This window comes from Fopius arisanus, unplaced genomic scaffold, assembly GCF_000806365.1.
Source record: "Fopius arisanus strain USDA-PBARC FA_bdor unplaced genomic scaffold, ASM80636v1 scaffold00048, whole genome shotgun sequence".
NCBI lineage: Eukaryota > Metazoa > Arthropoda > Insecta > Hymenoptera > Braconidae > Fopius > Fopius arisanus.
Genome location: NW_011887787.1, coordinates 898,790 through 912,603, shown reverse-complemented (window position 1 = coordinate 912,603; position 13,814 = coordinate 898,790). Strand labels below are relative to the sequence as shown.

At 33.3% G+C, this 13,814-nt stretch overlaps 3 protein-coding genes across 4 annotated transcripts in view; all 3 read left to right on the top strand.

The window, feature by feature from the left end:
- The first annotated feature begins 416 nt into the window (after window positions 1-416).
- Window positions 417-4,812, top strand: LOC105267614 (uncharacterized). 2 transcript variants are annotated; one of them, XM_011306584.1, is made up of 4 exons: window positions 417-551; window positions 1,998-2,310; window positions 2,835-3,005; window positions 4,147-4,812. In XM_011306584.1, exons 1-4 carry the CDS (start codon window positions 447-449, stop codon window positions 4,743-4,745), a joined length of 1,188 nt encoding a protein of 395 aa, XP_011304886.1. In that variant the 5' UTR covers window positions 417-446; the 3' UTR covers window positions 4,746-4,812. The 2 variants fall into 2 exon arrangements, with proteins under 2 accessions (XP_011304886.1, XP_011304885.1); XM_011306583.1 differs by having other exon boundaries at window positions 1,986-2,310.
- Window positions 4,813-8,940: 4,128 nt separating this feature from the next.
- GlcAT-P (Glucuronyltransferase P) overlaps window positions 8,941-13,814 on the top strand; it is a 40,712-nt gene continuing 35,838 nt past the window's right edge. The window contains exon 1 of the mRNA XM_011306582.1: window positions 8,941-9,083. The gene's annotated coding sequence lies outside the window, so the exon portion shown is untranslated. The remainder of the gene's footprint in view (window positions 9,084-13,814) is intronic.
- On the top strand, window positions 11,727-13,742 carry LOC105267629 (uncharacterized). The gene is made up of 3 exons (XM_011306616.1): window positions 11,727-11,798; window positions 13,382-13,539; window positions 13,601-13,742. Exons 1-3 carry the CDS (start codon window positions 11,727-11,729, stop codon window positions 13,740-13,742), a joined length of 372 nt encoding a protein of 123 aa, XP_011304918.1.

Below are 13,814 nucleotides of genomic sequence, written 5' to 3'. Positions count from 1 at the left end.
TCATTTTTCAATGCAAAATTTATTATTTTCCGTTTAAATCCGGAGTTTAAGTGGACAAGATTTTTTTAAATGTAATTATCAATTATTATTCGCTGATAGTGACAGTCGCATAATTAATATTCAATTATTGGCGAACGAAGGAAGTGCTTTCGAGACATGAAAGATTGAGATCGATGTTTTCAATTAATCTTGCCAATCGTCATGTCATTGTGAATTACGTGAGTTTTATTGATAATTAAATTGACAATTTGTGAATGAGTGAATGATAAATTGACACGTTTGAGTTGAGAATGGAGAATTGTTCGTTCTTCGATAGAGACCTGAGAAGTGGGTTGATGACCAAATAACGAGATCGATATAAATAACGTATTCGATTATTGACGATGCAATATTGTTCGCAGATGCGCAATTCGCATTAGACCCTGGCTACTCCGATCGTTTCGTCAATGACCTGCGATCGAAATAGTATCCTAGACACATCCGTATCGACATTTGTCATTCTACAACAAATCGCGGGTGAGGGACATTGCGAGGACAGTGATAACTCACAGGTAATTGTTTATAAAAATATTTAAAACCATAAAATCCAAGGTACTTATCATTTAAGGCCCTATCTATCGAACTAATCATTAATCGTGGGATTAGATTTTATTTTGTTCTTGTAAAATGTTTATCAATTCTGCTTTCAACTGAATTGTGGAAATTAATTAAATAGTAGTTATAAAAAAATCATGATAAAATGGAGGAAAAATTATTGAAGAGTGGCAGATTGAGATATTGATTCCAAGGGATCTACACTGAGAGAAATATTCAATAAAAATTACGTGTATTTTCCGTAATTCTGGAGCTAAATGTGGTTGTCGGAAATTTTACGGAACTGTCACGTAATTTTTATCTAAAGTCACGGAATTTTTCTGCGGTGTTCCGTAATTTTTATCTGAATTATCGGTGAAAAATAACGATACCGTCACTTGAATTTTTCGAATCAACTCCGTAATCGGTAAGTGAACTGAAAGTTCCGTAATTTTTACTAAATATTTTTCTCCGTGTAGCATATTTACGGAAAAATCATCAAAAAACAACATCTGACGTTCCATTTTGATTATAAATTATTATTAACTATCAAATATATTATTTTCTCCTATCATGCTAAACTGCATATTTTATATTATTTTTCTGTAAATTTGAGAGATCCCTTGGAATCAATATCTAGATCTGCCACTCTTCGATAATTTTTTATCTATTTTATTGCGATTTTTTAATAACTATTGGAGTCGTTTCCACAACAGAATGAGAAATTCAAATTGAGAACTATTTTACATTCACAAGATAAAATTGAAATTGAAGATTGTGATCGATAGATCTACGGAGTGTCTGAAAATCCAACGTCCAAACTTCCACACAAGTTGGGGGTGGAATTTTGGATCGAAAAGTCCTCAGCAACTTTTCGATCAGATGCACTTTCTTCAAGTTATTGGGGGTTGAAGTTGGACGAATCAAGAGCACGGAATCCCCAGGATAAAAATTAATAACTCTTTCCCTAATTAATATTAAGAGATGAAATCGAAATTCCGATTAAATCGAGTGATATTGACTCACAATCGCCTTGAAATCGAATCAAAATCATTAAATCGCAATGATTCAATGGGGATGTCAGCTGATTTTGAGGCAATTGGCGTTCATCAATCAATTTAATAGGAATTTTGATATCTAGAGAATTGATATTTTGACGAAGATATCATAGACTTCACGAAATATTTTGCAAAACCCGTGATTGCGATGAAAATTGAGGGAAACTGCATTAATTAAAAAAGATAAGAGACTCAAAAATAAAATTTCTGTACTCTGTAAATTAATAAAAAATCGAGAATTCCACAATAAAATTAAGGGAAACTGCATTAATAAAAAAAAGATAAGAGACTCAAAAATAAAATATCTGTACTCTGTAAATAAATAAAAAATAGTAATGCACTTAATCAGTCCAGAATTTTCGACAGCACCTCGAGTGCTCTGACGAGTCTTATATCATCGAAGAGAACTCGTTAATCGCAGATAATGATAGTAACGAGAAGCTGAAGCGATCAGTTCGCCTCGATGAGCACCGAGGAATGAAAATACACACGAAAGATATTTTAACAGCTACAAGGGCGACTGTACCCCGGACAGTTGTGAGAACCAAAAGTTACAGGAATTTGGTGGGCCAGTGGTTTTTGGGACCGTGCGGTGCCAACGAGTACCACAACGAGAGTATCGTCGAAGAAGACGAGACAATCGATATGGTTGAAGCTGGACCATCCCATGAATTCGATGGTAATCAATAATTACAAATAACCCACTAATATATATTGACAAAAATAATCCGTTCCCTATATCATATAAAAATATATTTGTTTAAAATCTCAAATCTGATCATAATCATTATTAATTAATAATTGATAGATAATTAATTGAGTATTAATTGTTATTATTAATAACTAATCATAATTATGATTCAAAATATATTAAATTGGTTCAATTTATATAAAAATAAAGTACATATTTAATACATGTTTTTTTATATATATGTTTAATTCATGAAGAATTGATATTTGTATATATAAAATAATAAGAATAATTCATGTGTTTTAAATTTATTTTTTAATATATATATATATATATATAATTCTTCAGCAAAATATACGGAATTATTTCAGAGTATGAATGGTAATGGTAAAATAATTAATTGAACTCAATGGGATGGTGTTATGAGGATTAAATACATGATTAGAAATTTTTTTGTGGAGTTGCATTTTTTTGTCGGTTTTATTACTCCAGTATTTTTTAATTGCCTTCAGAATCTCCAGGCCGAGTCAGTCGCTCAGAAAACCACGAAATAAATGGTGAAAATTGGCGAGCTGAGGAGGATGCGGATTCCAGTGATAAAGATGATGAGGAAGTTGAAGAAGCTGATTTGAGACCTGTTACGCCAATTCCAGATAATCCCACTGTCTCCGGCTCAATTTTAGGTACGAGAATCAAGTCGTTTTTTATTTATAAGAATGTTTTCCATTTAAAATCCAATGACTAATTGATTTTTTAATTGAAATATTTCAGTCAAGTCTATAAACTGCCATTTAAAATTGATAATTAAAAGGAATTTCGCTTTTCGAAGTTTAATAAATGTGCAAGTTGCGATAATAATGCGACTTTTGAAATTGTTTGCATGAAATGATTGTCGTAAAGAATTCATCATAAACCCCATAGGCAATTCGAGACAATGGCGATCTGCGCACTGAATATTCATGAATCGATTATAAAGTACAAAGTTTTTATAAAATTTCATGCATCTATGGAACAAATTTCGATAAAAATTGGATATTGATGGGCTCGATGCAGATCTGCAGTGGAATATGGAGAATGATTAATTATTTTCTACAAAAGGCTATCATAAACCAGTCACGTCCAAAAAGTCTATGAATATTCAATACGAATCGCGCAAGTAGATTCAAAAATAATGTATAATATAAATTATCTGTTGTATACATTTCGTATATTGAAGATCTTCTTCATTTTTCTGAGAACCGTAAATATTCATTATCAATAGTAAATTAATAGTAGTAAATAATAGTCTTAGTAAATATTCCGTTTAACTCGCACCTGAAGTAATAGGAAACAATTTGTAAACTCCAGCAATCTCTAAACGATATTAATCACGAGAAATATTTAAACATTTCAAGTGTCAAGTGTCAAGTGTTCTTTAAAAAATTATTGCGGGTATTTTCTCATTTTTAATGTTTTTTGTAAATTTTCAGGAAATCGTGGATCAGATTGACGGGAAAACAATATATCTTTTTTAGGTTTTATTATTATGCAATGACTCACGAGTTTGCACAGTCCTGTTTATTTTTTATCAATTGTTAATAAAGTTTTGTGAATTTTTGCAAAAGTTCACTGGGAAATGAGAAAATTATTCCCCAGTGAGGAAACATTGTGAGACATTGATTAATAATAAACATTAAAAACAATATCCTCTTTCACCTCAATTCTATCAATTGTTTGTCGTAAATTTATTTAAAAAAATTGAAAATAGAGAAGTTTTTTTTCAGAATTTATTAATTCACTAAATATTTTAATTTTGAAAACATTAATTATTAATTCTGTCTTCAGACCCACCAGAAATAAAAGTGACAGAGGACGAGAGTCTTCACCAAATGGCGCACGAATATCGGGAAAATTTCGACGGATTTGCGCAGATAAATTGTTTTGAATCAATCGAGGAGATGCACGACTTCATAAAAAATACATTAAGCACTTCGCCACCCCCTGGAGATACCCCTTCTTCGAAGCAAGATCGATACCTCGATCTATTGCTGAACGAGAGGCCTGAAAATCGGTTTCGTCGGTTATTGGAGACAGTTCGAGTGACAGTTCGCAGAGTTTTGACTCGGAACGAGGATATCTTGGGGGATCTCTTCGCATCTGCAAGTTTGGAGACCTTTCCGAGCCCTTTAGCTCCCATCGACGAGTACGAGATGGGTCTCGATGAAAACGAGGACGGAGACACTTCGATGGAGAACCCCAGAGACTTGGAAGTCGAGGAGAACATGAAGAGGTGGTACATGATCGAGATGATTGGCTTGTGGTTGAGGATGATAACGGATGTCAAGGGCTATCGTGGAACTATCAAGAAGAGAGTCTTGATGAAGAGCTGGGGAATTGAGAATGATCGGTACGAAGGCATTGCTGTACCCTTGAGGTACAAATAATTCGGGCACTCAGCCAAGAGGAACTCTTTCCAATCTAGTGACCTTTACCACTTCAACAAATATTCCTGAAAAACATTCGGCCTTTTGCATGATTGACCCGCTGGTACGCAGATCTTGGGAGTTCTATTTCAATTAACAATTTGTATGAACAATTGACGCGATTTTTAATTATTCATAGGCAGAAAACATTATTCTGATATATTTATTTACTTCGCCAATTAATTCGATTTACTTGGCAACAGTCATTATTTTTCTCAGTGCAGACTTTATTCAGTGAAATCTTAAAAGTTTGTTATTCTAATTGATTAATGGGAAATTATAAAAAAAGCGAAGTATTTCGACAATTGAAAAAGGCTGAGTGGGTTTCGGTAATTTGTTGAACACCGAGGGTTGTTCAAATTTTACAACAAAAAAATTATAATTCGTCTTAAGATTTCGAGCTAACAATTGTAAAAGATCTTTTACGAATTTTCTGGATTGTGGAAAGCAAATTGTTCAGATTAATTATTTTCGATGAATTTTCCGATCAATAAAGTCCCTTTTATTTGCTGAGGATGTTTGTTTATTCTTCCCGGAAGAGAACTGATGGACAATTAATTGCTCATGTCCCGTCCAATTGTGCAATTGAATTATTCGAATTGCAATGTGATTATTTCTATTGGCACGATCACTAAATGTGATGAGTAATCAACTCGTGAAACATTATAGTGGAAATCTCAAGTAAAAATACTTGAAATTTTTATCAACAACAAAGTGACATTAAATTTCTGTACAATTCTTTTCTGACGAATCAGTTAATTTTTTTTTGTATTCCCCAAAATTTCCGCATTTCGGACTCTACAATCAAGTAATAATTGTCGTGCTTTTCAATCTATTAAAAATTTGCAATTGATATTGAATTTTTAATATAAAAAAAAAATTAGTGATTGTTTTTAATTGAAATTTAATTCAAACTCTAATGATTGATAATTTTGCAAACTCAGATTTCAGCCAGTTTTATTTCGTGAGTTAAAAAAAAATTTCCCACAGAAATTCACTTGTACTTTATCAAATGTTTATAATGTTTATAATCTCTCAAGGCAAGTCTTGACGACTGAAAATTCAGATTTACTTTTTGTGACTGGAATTCCAGTAAATTTTCAGGGTCGATTATTAACTTTTTTTTGTATTCCCCAAATCTTCCGCATTTCGGACTCTACAATCAAGTAATAATTGTCGTGCTTTTCAATCTATTAAAAATTTGCAATTGATGTTGAATTTTTAATATAAAAAAAAATTAGTGATTGTTTTTAAATCAAATTTAATTCAAACTCTAATAATTGATAATTTTTCAAACTCAGATTTCAGCCAGTTTTATTTCGTGAGTTAAAAAAAAATTTCCCACAGAAATTCACATGTACTTTATCAAATGTTTATAATGTTTATAATCTCCCAAGGCAAGTCTTGACGACTGAAAATTCAGATTTACTTTTTGTGACTGGAATTCCAGTAAATTTCCAGGGTCGAGGGGTTTCTTGCTGATGATTCCGTCGGGTTCTCCACATCCGACCGTTGGTTACTCATCTACTGTCAAGTTCTCCTGGAAATTTATACTCGTGTGATTGAATCTAGAGGTCAGTTCCAGGTGGAAGTAGATCTTAAAGTCGTACACAAAAAATTCAAATAATCGTGGTTTAAAAATAGCGGGTGAGATTCTCGGGAGATTATTGTTGGTGATGAATTCTCGTTTGTGATAATTCCCGACGAGAAACCCCGAGACGAGTTCGCCGTAATTTCCTTATCGCTGAAATCTCATCAATAATACTGCAACCACTCAGAACTTTCCTCATCCCCTTAATTTCCAGATGCTGCTGCGGCATATCTATACCTTTCAAACTTTCCTCGAAAATCCACTGAGTGTAGCTCGTCTATTCTCGTTTTAAGGCTATACATCACCCCATTTCATCTGTTCATATCAAATCAATAGACCTAATCATCATCCATTATTTTCAATTCCCGATAACCTAGAGCTTATCAAACTACTTCCGGAACCAAGTGATAAATTATAAGATTAGTACACTTTTTTTGAGGCCGATTTTTAGAGAATATCTCGAGATTGAAGGGAGATAACGACTTTTTCATAAATACCTTATTTGTAGCTCTCATCTTTTTCTATAAAAAATGTTTATGTAAAAATTTCGCTTTGCTCCTTTAATTCCGAGATATGGGCCAAAAACTGGTCTTGAAAAAATGCACTCATCCTCATTTACCACTTTACTACTGAATTTATCTCAAACTCACAATCTCCTATAATTCAATGAACGAAGAAATTCAGTATTATTATAATTTGTCAATAATTAGTTATTAATTCCCCTTCAATTTTTTTGGCGCAGCGGAATGTGGAAGAATTTTTAAAAAACGTTAAACTTCAGAAATTGTAATTATTTGATAGAGTTTTCCCGAAATAAAAAATTTCTATGGGCTCATTGCATTTGTTATTACAATGTCAGAATAAATTTTCTAGAATAATAATTAATAGTTAATCATTAGGAATTATTTTATTAGCATTTTATTTATTCCGTAGAGAATCAATTAAGAATTCTAGATGCTCTGACGATAAAATTAATGAAATGAGAAGAGAGAAGCTTTAGAAAAAATCTTTAATTACTCATCGCTATTTTTCACAAGAGAAGTTCAATCTCAGGCCCGATAAACACTTTTCCTTATTTTAATTAAACGCCGGAACGCAGAAATATTTTTTATTCTGACATTCCGCAATTTCATTTCCAGTCTCTCTTGGAAGATAAATTATCATCTCTTCATTCAAGAATTATGAAAACAAAATTTACGAATCCTTGGGAAAACAACATATAAAAATCCCTTTTCCGTTTTTATTTCAATTTAACTTCCTATTCACTATTTCGTCAAGGTTTTTAAATTTTCGAGTGAACCCTAACGTACGGAAATTTCTCAACCATAAAATCCCTGAATCCGCGAAGAAAACTAATTAAAGAACTTTGTGAAAGCGCGAGTTGCTTTTCTCCCTTCCAATATTGAGTTGTTACTAATTGATAATTCTGTTGAAGCGTTACTAATTATTAAAAGATATCAAGAGTTCTCGTTAAAAATACAACAATTATTCAACTACACATTCAACACATTAGTACTGCAAAATATATGGATTCTATTCTGTCCGTTGTTTTTTTTCTTTCTGTTTACGGTGCCATAGAGAAGTTGAAAAGTTCGGAAAGCGAGGCTGAAAAAAAACCAATTAACCGGGGAAAAAAATTCTATGCAAATATTCTGAATCACCTTTAATGATCCACTACGGAAGAAATTCTATCCTAACATAATTAATCCTCTTTCCAATTTTAATTAAAAATCAAGGACGGAGTGGATCATTTTTCCGAATTTTTTTGCAAGTTGAATCTCAGCCATTAATCACCTTTCCCCACTTTAATTAAACTCGAGAATTCACCAAATATTATTTTTCATTTTCGACTTCTTAAAATCTCAATTAAATTGTTAGATAGCTCAGCAAGAATAATTGCTCTATAATATTCAAGTCTTTCCCAATTTTGTCCTGAACAATTTGTCAAATAAATAAATTTCATACCCCAAACGCTTCAAATCCTTCCGTTAAATTACCATTAACTCATTCATCGCGAATAAATTCCTTCCGCGATGACAAATTCAATTACTTAAATCTCTAATTACATCGTAATCTCATTTAAAATATAAAGTGGTTCAATTTAATTAATTTCAAAATATATAATAAAGATTAATTTGAAACCTGGGGAAAATCTATATTAATAAAAACTCTGCTTAAATACAAATTATTATAATGTTTCAAATCTAATAAAAAGGAAAAAATTTCCGAATTTTTTCCGAAATAATAATGAGTAGATCGCGTGGAAGGAACTGAAAAAATCTAAAAAAATTGATTCCGAAAAGGAAATCAAATAAGAACGTAATGAGGTCTTAAACGCTAATTGAACTCAAGTATGTAACAAATATGTTTCTGGCCGTGACTCATGTTTTTCACCCCCTTGAACCTAGGCGGCGCACATCCGCCATCGGTTGCCGTGGAAAATGGTAAAAAGCGTCGACAAAATGGTGGGGGCTGAAGGGAGTAGAAACATGCGCAGAATAGAAAAGGTAGCCGTGGCCGGGAACGACCGGCTGACATGAAATCGTGACAGTAGTTTCGGCCTAACAGTCCACAGTGACCTGTCAAGTGCATCTCCCCCAATTATTCTCATCTGGCAGAGCCCAAACTCAGAGATCATCTGGACCCCCTAGCTCTCATCGTCCGGGCTGTAATCATCAGCAGAATATTTATCGACACGTTTTGTTATGGTGAGTACTGCAGTTGCACGTTAAGCCCTGAATAGCCAATGGCGCGCGGTCGATCGTCACGAGTCTGCGACCACCCAACAACCCCACCGCCCACCACCCACCACCCACCCACCCACTTTCACCCTCTCAGCCGGTGTTACTTTATCGCCGATCTACGGATTCAACTCCATGCAAAACGTGCACTCACTACAGAAATTACTTCCGCAAATACAAACATTTTTTTATTTGATGAATTTTCAAAACACTATTATTTAAAAATTTTATTATTCTCATTTAATTTACAACTCCCTCTCTGAAGGTAACCGTGCCCTTTTATTAGTTTGTTATTTTGTCATACTTTGTTGTTTTGATCTTTATCATTCTTATTCGCATCTTTAACATTCTGGTAATTACCAAATGTTAATTATGATTGAAATTATTACAAACGACGAACACGGACACTGTTCAGGGCTTTATTTAGCTAGATTGTTTGAAAAATTAATTATTCGCATTCGATTTACAACTCTCTCTCTACACTCAAGCCTCCACTTTTATTATTAATTCGTTATTTTGTCACTTTTTGTTGTGCTGATTTTTATAATTATTATTCGTATAGTTTTGACATTTTGATAATTACCAAATATCAATTATCATATTGAAATTATTGCAAACTACAAAATGATGGTGGCAAGGGCTTTGGAGAGATAGTAAGCAAGACATAATGTAGATAAAATAAAATAGATAAGATACATCGTAAGTTTATTGTTTAGAAAATGAAATATGACGAAGAAAGTAATGGATTAATAATAGATCATTAAATTGAGATTCAAGGGGTAGAAGCAATATTAGAGGCACTTCTTTAAATGCTATTAATTTATTGCCCCGACCTTCGCCATGGGGAATTGATTGATGTAATTGCTCATGTCGTTGGAAAAGTTGATGTTGGCTGATTGGGTCTCGGGTGATTTCGCATGCAGCGGTAATCGATGGGGCTATGTTGTTGTTGAAGTTGGTTGTGGGGGACTAGTGGTATCATGGAGAAATTATTCATTCAGGAACACCTGGTGCTGTATGGATTTCGAAATGTCTTTGTTCAGGACATTATTTATTCACTTTTTTTCATCCAAAACGTTTGTTTGAAACATTTGTTTGTTCACAGTTTAGTGGGCTTGTTTTTGGAAGCACAAGTAATTTATTGTTTCGTTTATCCTGATGGTTAGAAAAAATGCTGAGAATTTATTGGCCCTGCAGAGATTTTTAGTCTGATAGTCTAAAAAAATATGGCTGGGAAAATTTTGAACATTTGATTTTAGGAATAGGTTTTACGGAATTTAAAACTTGTTTTAATATTGAAATAAATTAGAAAATTCACCACTCGCAACTCTAGAATTCCCTTTTGAGTTTTAGTCTAATGGCAGGATGATTAAAAATTCCAGACATTTTGCTGTTGCATTTTATTAATTCCATGACATTTTTCATCTCCATTTTTTATTCTATACCGTTTTTTCAATCAATTCCGTCAAATTGTGAAGACAAAAAATGAATCGATAGGTATTGTTCGATTATTGAAAAAAATATTTAAAAAAATATCAATTTTAAAGCTTTCCAGATACATTGGAAAATAGGAATTTTTATTTTCTTGTTGATCGACAGAAAGCAGCCATATTTATATTTTGTCCCCATCGAAAAAAAGCATGAGTTTGAAAATTTTTCAGAAAACCGTAAAATCATTTTTCAATTTTCCTTTCACCTTTCAATTTTCATGATAATCATCTCTCTCTGCATTCTTATCATTTCCTCCTAACGGAATCAAATCATTAGAACCAAAAATGAGAAATTAAAAAATAATTATCGAACTGCTGGAAAAAAATTCCGTAAAAGTTGCATAAATGTTCCTTCAAACGACCAAAGAGATTCGAAATTTTTATTGAATAATATTTCTCTGGGTGATTTGATTCGGGCCATTATTCTTTAATCGAGAGGCTTTCTTGAGGGGTTGGAATTTAGTATTCTACAAGGCGTTGAGGTCTGCGAGCCCTTTTTACTATCGGCTCAGACTTATCTACTTAGGGCTGAGCATCGCTGGAGGCATCTCCCTGAATGCATATTCGTCTGCTCAAATAATCTGAGAGCCATATAGCTTCTCAGGAGTGCACGGTTCGAATAATGAAGACTCAATTTTTTTTTTTCTCGCTCATGCTCGTGCATCACGGGATGTAGCCTTTCAAAGCCACTTTTTGTTCCCGCTTTTTTTTTTTCAATGCCAACTCTTTGTTTCATTCGTGCAACCAACGCTAGTTCGATAACTCATTCTATCGTACATTGAAGTATTGCAATTTTAATGAAAAGAGAGAAAAAAAAAATCTATTCAGTTTGAAAGGCTTTCAGTCTGATTTTTTTTTTGCGGTATTGAGGTTGCGGTTGTTCATTCGGAATTCACTATTTTGTGGTATTGAAAAATTCGGGAAAATTTACGTGAGTCGAGAATTTTTTTTTAACTCTCGGTGTGAATAAGTTAGGGATTTAAAAATTATGGGATGAAGGCGAAATTTGAATGCGTTAGAGAATCAGGTGGAGCGAATTCTTCTGCTCCATTTGAGAAATCAGAAGGCATTTGTGTATTGATGCCTATCGAATATTACTTTGTACTCGAGCGGAATGAACATGGAGGGGAATTTGCAAATTGAGGATATTGCGCTTAATTTGAGGACAATTGAGGAGCCAGGCACGGCATCAGTGAATTTCACTAGGAATTTCGGGGCGCGATGAATCACTCTGGAAGACAAATAAATATAACATTTTTTTTGCGCTGTTTGTTACAAAAAAAATATTGCAAAATTACATTGATTTATCCAGAAAATATGGGATATTTTTTTATTTATTTTTATTACTTAATAATTTTTCAACTTAATTCAGAAATTCAATGACTGAATTCGTTGAATTTTTAGTAATAAATTTAGAGATGAAAACGATGAAGATAAAAATCTAATAAATAATTACAATTGACCGAAAATATGCAGAGCCTATAAAGGAATGAAGTATACACGTGAATGGAGGAATTTTCCCGGTTTTGAATTTAAGGATTAATTGATTTTCACTGGATTATACGACTTTCTCTGCGTTAACGTGAAGTTTAATTTATCGTAAAAATTTTTCACGAGGAATTAATCAACGGAGTGAGGAATTTCTATGAAATAAATTGACGGAAATTTCGGGAACTTGGCAGAGTCATTGCAATTCTGTCGTAATCCCTCCGAGTGGAACAAAATATCCTTGAAAATATTCTGTTTAAAGAGGCCTTTCGCGAACAATTACCTTCACGCGTTTTCTCGTTTACTTTGGAAGACGAAGGCACCCGGGTAATGAGCTTGTATTCGAAGTTAGCTCGTCTGAAAAGTAATTAGTCAACAAAAGCTCTCATTCGGTGATTCCCAGGATCGTCACGACGGATTCGAAATACCGGAGAATTGAATTCCGTTGACGAGCGGATAACTTGAGTTAATCAGAGAGAAATTTTCAGTTGTGAAGATTCATTATTAATTATCGGATATTTTGGAATGTTTCGTTGCATATACCCCCACCACATAAATTTTACATATGAACCCATGTTCCCCACTCTCTTTCTCAACAGAAAAACTTATGTGGATTTCAGTATAGCGACAGATTTTTTCAAGAAATCTCCCGATCGTTGATACGCAGGAAATCTTAAGGTAGTACTCCTGGTACATCATGAGTCAAGCTAGAGTACTGATGACTTTGATTAGCGCGGTAGTTTGGTTTGACAACATTGCTCAACGGCTTGCAGGCCTGTGTGATGCGTTTCCATGTGTGTGTTCTGTTTCTGAAATGAGAGCTCACCTAACCTGACTTGCGTTGTTGCCAAGTCGATTGATTTCACACTTAATTAATTAATTTCAACATTTATGGCCCATTAATCAAAATTTTCCAACGCGCAAAATGTTCTTTAAAATCTACACCTATAGTTTAAAAAAATAATGAAAAACTGTAAGATGTAAAAAAGAGAAAGAATGTAAGACTCAATGTTAATCCTTAAAAGATAAGAAAATTAATAACTACTCTTCTGGCCCATCCAGGCTTTCAAAAATTTAACCGAGTCATTTTCGCATTAAAAACTTTCAGCATATCAATTTTCATAAAAATCTGATGAGCCCTATTCGTCGATATTAATTAGAATTCACTTCATTAATTCATTTTATTTATTCTTGGATTTTTTTAAACATCAGTCTTTTCAGGATTATTGAAGAAAAATGTTGTGAAATATTTAAATGATGGCTTAAAGAATTTGTTTCGATGTCTAGTTGAGCAAGGTGAAAGATGGAAATAACAGCAGTAGTCGTTGTATCGACATATATTCGGAGAGAAAGAAACTGGAGAAAGTACGTGAGAAGTTCGGTAAAAATTACTATTTGAGACGTAAACATGGGCGGGCGGTGAAATTGGAAAAAGTACTGCATGGGTAAGAAAAATTTACGAATCACTTCTGTAAAATTTACTTTACCGTTTTTTTTTATTCAAAGGACATTTGAACTCATGACCTCTAGCATGTCAGGCAAGGATCTTATCCATACACCAGAGGTTATTGCTATTGTGTCGATTGTCACTACACCTGTCGATGAATCACGACTGTCGAGGTTACATCTTTACAACCGTAAAAAATAAAATTTACGTGAAATTGAGTAATCTTTACGGTCCTTGACGGATCTTCTACCTGAAACCGTCGGCTTTACGAGG